Below are 5647 nucleotides of genomic sequence, written 5' to 3'. Positions count from 1 at the left end.
TTGAAATCAGACTTGGAATTTTCGTAGGAAATTACTAAGAAATAAAAACGCCTTTGAGACTGCCATAGAACTTCAGGGAACGTGAAACCTAGGTGGATAGTCTAGCGAACTGAGTCTTAGGCGATTTTTCTTGTCTCGATATATCGTTCCATAACTGTTCAGCCAGATCTTGCAAACCGATCTAAACTCTCTGAAAATCGAGAAACGATCGCCACGCATATCAAGCTCGCTTCCTAAAGAGAGAAAAAACCAGAGACATGAACGTCGTCATAAAACCGATTCGTTTCTAGCAATTTTCTCGGAACCGACGTATTCCAAGTCGTCCAAGTGGAAACAAACCAAATCACAGTCCAAGCGTCGTCTTTAAATCGTCCAGGATATTTGATCATTTCAAACCTTAGAAGAGGAAACATACACAACCCTTCAAAGTATCGGTTCAACTGTTTTCTTTCGTAAAAAAAAAAGAGGGGGAGTAGGTACGTATACTATACTCGTATACTCCCAAACTTCAAAAACTTTTGCAAATCGTCAAGAAAACGATTTTGTCAAAGCAAATCGTCTCAAATAGGCAAACGACAATCTAAAATTCGTCTAAATGCTAGCAACATATCGAGACGATCATGAAGATAATCTCAAAGACTATACATCATTTCTTATCGCAATCATGCGTACAGAAAACATATACTAATATCAAACTGAAACTCGACGATTAGCCAAAGTATTGAAGCCCTTTCCAGTTTTAGAAAGCCAGTTTCGTTTAAAAATTTCTACGAGAAATCTTCAATCACCAAAGCATTTCTTTCAGTTTCCGTTGTACCAAGTGAGTCACGGAAAAGCATCGAAAACATTTGTGACGAAGAAAACTCGAGAATAGACGTAGCATCGTGCACAAAGAGATGCTTTCCTCCCGATGGTGGCTAGATCCACCTCTGGTCGACCAATTCGTTCCAGAAACGAATGTGTCATGAGAATCCTTTCATAAAGCCTATGAAAAACGTTATGCGACTAGATCGTAATGAAATAAACTTCGGTAACACTCCATGAGTAACTCCAAGCAACTTTCACCTAGGATCGAAATCACAGCAGAAACGTTTCTCGCGAAACCCACAGAAAGAACGCTATTTTAACATATGTTTACATATCTCCGATCTACAACCTTCGTAAAACCGGTCCCCGTTACTTACGCGAAAAATCCTTCGTACAATCAGACCAAGTCTTACGAAGAAACTTTCTAAAGTTAACATAACAGGCTTTATGAAGAACCGTGCGGCTCGCCGGCTTCTTCTTTCCTTTTCCCTCGGTCACATCCGAGAAGGCAGTCGTCCCGCCACTGACTCCACACTGGTTATGTAGCAAACCTCTTGGGCTTCGTCTTCCTCAAGCAAAAAAGATTCAATTTTCATAAGACTATAGGTCACATTGTACGAAATATTCGTCGTATAACTGAAATCTAGAGGGGAGAATCGTTTTTTACGATTATCGGTCATATTAGCATGGATAACCCCGTCAAACTTGGCCTATCAATCTCAACAAGCTCTCTTTGGCCCTCGGTCAATTACGCCTTCCACTAAAGGTCCAAACCAATATTTGCCATCCCCTTTAAGGACGATCGTAAACTAACATGACCTTAAATGTTAAAGTACCATGTTCTAATCCTTGACCTACAACATCCTTGGCTATCTGAGTGAACACATCCCTCACGCCAAGCCAAACCATTTGAGAAACCATAGCTCCATCACTTAACGGCTAAACGACAATCTACGATTTGTCTAAAAACGTCGTGTGACTATTAAGAGAATAATTATCGTATAGCCTACAGTCGGAAGTCATATGATAAATTCTTTGTAACGAAACTCAGTCCTAACAACCAAATGGTTAAAGGATGATCAAAACTTTTTGAAAATTGACCGAGTTCAATACACTCCACAATTCAATTTAAGCCCGCAACGTTTTACCCATAATACGCGGCTTGTAAGAAAAAATTCGTAACAAAGCTTCTAGAGCTATACGAAACATCCTCAAAAATGCACGAAATAGATCTCGGAAAGCCAACACTTCACAATGCGCTATGAAGGTAAACGCTTCTTCCCATGAAAAAATTTACGCGACACCTCAGTCCTAATTTCTCGATTGCAAATCAAATTATTAGCATCCAAAAGGAACAACAATTTTGGCTGCGAACATCCGTAGTCAAACAAGAACGTTTCTCAAACGCAGGGCTAAAACTAAACCCTTGCAACATCGCAAAACATCTTCAAGCCAGCGAACATTTCAAGCACGAAACGCGGCATACGAAAGAATAACAAATCTTCAGCCTCGCGAGACGTCGCAGACGCCTGAAGATTTGTTCTTCGACGAAATTTCCTTCCTCGATAAAAACACTTTCTTGGAAGACCAGACAGTCATACGCACTAACACCTTCTCAAAACATATCCTTCGCGAAGACTCGAAACGTTATTTTTTACCATTAAGTTTGTTGCTGATCACAACGAACTCTTAACGTCCTAAACAGACTTAGCCATCTCGTGGAGATGACTCTCGTACATCCGACACAAGGATAATAGCGCGATAAAAGAAACCCAAAATTTTTGGTCAGCACTTTCAGGAGGCTTAAAAATTGTCCTTGGAGAGATGCTCGGTTCCAACCATACAAGTCGTATAAGCCGAGAACCTATCGCGGACTTTAAATCGGTATGGAATCAGGATGAAACTGAAACGGGATACGTAAGTCGAATTAGTCATCGCACCCTCTAAAACCAGGAGTAAACCTAGGTCTTGCCCTAAACCCAGCGCACTAGTCTCTAACATCTCTAGGCATAGTATCAAAAACCTTGATACGAGATCCCAAAATTTGTCTCTTTGCCAATATTCGAGCGTCTTCAGAAATCCCGCAAGATTTACACACTGCGGAAAACTCTCGAAACAGATCACGGATATAGCAGTTCACACAGAGTTAGATTACGAGATGAAAACTCGTAATCTTCCTTCTACACCCATATAAAATGCCATCGGCAACAACACGCCTGATAACCGCTATATAAAAACTAGACCGTAAAGGTCTCGCTGGAAAACAAGTCATAAGAACCTTAACTCCAAGACGAACTACGAAAGGCTTGATCCCTTCAATAAGGGTACGTAGGCAGTCGTCATAAGGCGCAGCCCCAATCTTATCGCGTTCTTCTCTTAGAAGAGCGAGAAGACCACTTACCACGAACCTATTCGGCCATTAATTCCGCCTAACTCACCTAACTTGCCAAGCCACTCGCTAAAACCTCACGCTAGAAGCTCATGGTTCTAACGAGCTGGGGGGCTAACTGTTGGGGGGCTAACTGTTGGGGTCAAAATCGGTCACGACGGAATCAATGTCTGAAAGTCCGTAAAAATCGGCATGAACGTTTTTACGAAAAATAAATCTTAGAAAAAGATCTATTTTTACGAAGAATCTTGCGGAGAAAACACATTTACGAAAAATCGGAGAAAGACGCAAACAAGGTTGCCGCGTAGCAACCAGCGCAAAAACTGGTCGCTACGTAGCGACCGAGCACGCTACGTAGACCGAGCTCTCACCAAAGCTCGGTCGCTACGTAGCATGCTCGGTCGCTACGTAGCGTGCTCGGTCACTACGTAGCGACCGAGCTCGAGCAGGAGCTCGGTCGCTACGTAGCGACCGAGCTCGAGCCAAAGCTCGGTCGCTACGTTGCGACCGAGCTCGAACCAAAGCTCGGTCGCTATGTAGCGACCGAGCTCGAGCCAAAGCTCGGTTGCTACGTAGCGATCTAGCGCTCGGTCTCTACGTAGCGACCGAGCTCTTCCGTAACGTCGATACGACATCAGTTCATGCATTCTCGTCTACCCTTCGATGCTATCTCCCGAATACCGTAGCGAACCCATCGCACGTTCCTCGCCATTTCTAAGTTATCAATCAAACTTTACCGTAAAAACCGTGGAAAGTTCATTCTTTATCGAAAGAAGCCGTAATAAACGCTTCGAGTCGGAAGACGGCCCAAAGGGACCTAAGACATGACTCGAGGCCCAACTTACGATTTCTTAACCAACAGCCCGTAAACCGCATGTCGGTTTACGCTTGGTTCGCAAGGGAGGATAAATGTCAAGTTTCCGCGGATAAATACGAAATTTTGAAGATAATTACGAAGATCGGAAATAATGGAATATCTCCATTTTTATGCTATGGCGGCTTAAGGGCAGAAGAGGAAAAACGTAAACCGACCTTGGAGCCAGTATATAAGGAGTCCTAGGCGAGAGGCATGGAGAAGAACTTTTTTGGGAGCAAACTTAGCACTTAGAGCAATTAGGCTACTTTCCGTTTTTGTTATTTCGAGCTGCGACTCAACTAGGTTTTGCAGTCTTAGGTTGTTAGAACTAGGAATCTCGCCGACAGCTCTCATAGCCGAGGCTTCTACCTTGTTGTAACGCTCATACACGAATTCGGAATAAAACTCCTTTTGCTCTCTTTTACGATTTCTTATTTCTTTTCGTCTTTACTTGCGTGTTCTGATTGCTTGGCGTGTGGTTTAACAGATATCCGTGATTTCTGGGAAATTAGGGTTTACCTTACTTTCCTAATTTAAACGGAAATCGACAGTGCGAATTTCGGTTCCCACACTTATTCCTTCAAAATCGTACTCAACATTGATGTATCAAACCAGCAACATAAGAAGAGAAGGAAGACGACGATTGCTGGATTTGATAGCTCGCCTCCGGGCGAAGATAAGAGTGAGATAAGGGGGAGGACAGGGAAGTCGCTGGACAAAGTCTTACAAGTGATGGAGAAGAAGAACAAGAAGTGTGAAAAAGAGTATGTGAGATTCTGGAGGAAAGACTGTGGTCCGGAGATGAACTATGATGTGTGTTGCTTATATCACCGTGATGGAGAGTTGCTTCTATGTGACGGCTGTCCATCAGCATTTCACTATACTTGCCTCGGATTGTCGAGTCTTCCCAAGGAAAAGCTATGGTTTTGTCCTTGTTGCTGCTGCGATGTCTGTGGATCAATAGAGACATCAGGAAACATAAAGTTGATGACTTGTGAGCAGTGCCAAAGAAGGTTCTGTAGTCATCAATGCAGCAGAGTCACTTCCGCACTAAAGAGTCTCCTAGGATGTAAGATTGCAGTTGGCGACGAGGGGGATTTAGTTTGGACACTGATGAGAGCTCCAAATGAGGATGAGCACTATGCTGATGAACAGATCTCAAAGCTAGGTTCTGCTGTTAAGATACTTCACCAAGGGTCCGGGAGAGACCTTGTTGAGGAACTGATATTCAAGAAAGATGATGTAGGCGTGGGTCGAGGGTTCTACACGGTTATGATCGAGAAGAACAACGAGCCAATTACGTGGCTGCAGTGAGAGTTGTTGAAAAGGATGTAGCTGAGATCCCTTTGGTGGCGACACTGTCTGATTACAGGAGACGCGGGATGTGTAGAGTGCTAATGGATGAGCTGGAAAAGCAAATGTATAGAAGGGGAGTCTGCATATTGGTATTACCGGCTGCTGCAGACGTTATGACCACTTGGACTCAGCGGTTTGGGTTCTCAGTAATGGAAAAGTGGGAGAGGTTGGAGCTTGTGAAACATGGGATGCTTCATTTTGCTGCTACTGTCATGTGCCATAAGTCTCTGATGGAGAGA

The 5647-nt window shown here is 43.4% G+C and overlaps 1 protein-coding gene across 1 annotated transcript; it reads left to right on the top strand.

Moving 5' to 3' along the window:
- The first annotated feature begins 4784 nt into the window (after positions 1–4784).
- LOC106448033 (increased DNA methylation 1-like) lies at positions 4785–5366 on the top strand. Its single transcript, XM_048757436.1, has one exon. The coding sequence runs from the start codon at positions 4785–4787 to the stop codon at positions 5364–5366; it is 582 nt and encodes a 193-aa protein (XP_048613393.1).
- The last annotated feature ends 281 nt before the right edge of the window (positions 5367–5647 follow it).

This window comes from Brassica napus, chromosome C5 (assembly GCF_020379485.1).
Source record: "Brassica napus cultivar Da-Ae chromosome C5, Da-Ae, whole genome shotgun sequence".
In the NCBI taxonomy this organism is placed as follows: domain Eukaryota; kingdom Viridiplantae; phylum Streptophyta; class Magnoliopsida; order Brassicales; family Brassicaceae; genus Brassica; species Brassica napus.
Note: the sequence above shows the minus strand (reverse complement) of the source record. Positions and strands in the feature narration are given on the sequence as shown.

What these genes read in the sequence shown, in the direction of transcription:
- LOC106448033 (XM_048757436.1), top strand. Translation starts at nt 4,785, where the DNA reads ATGGAGAAGAAGAACAAGAAGTGTGAAAAAGAGTATGTGAGATTCTGG.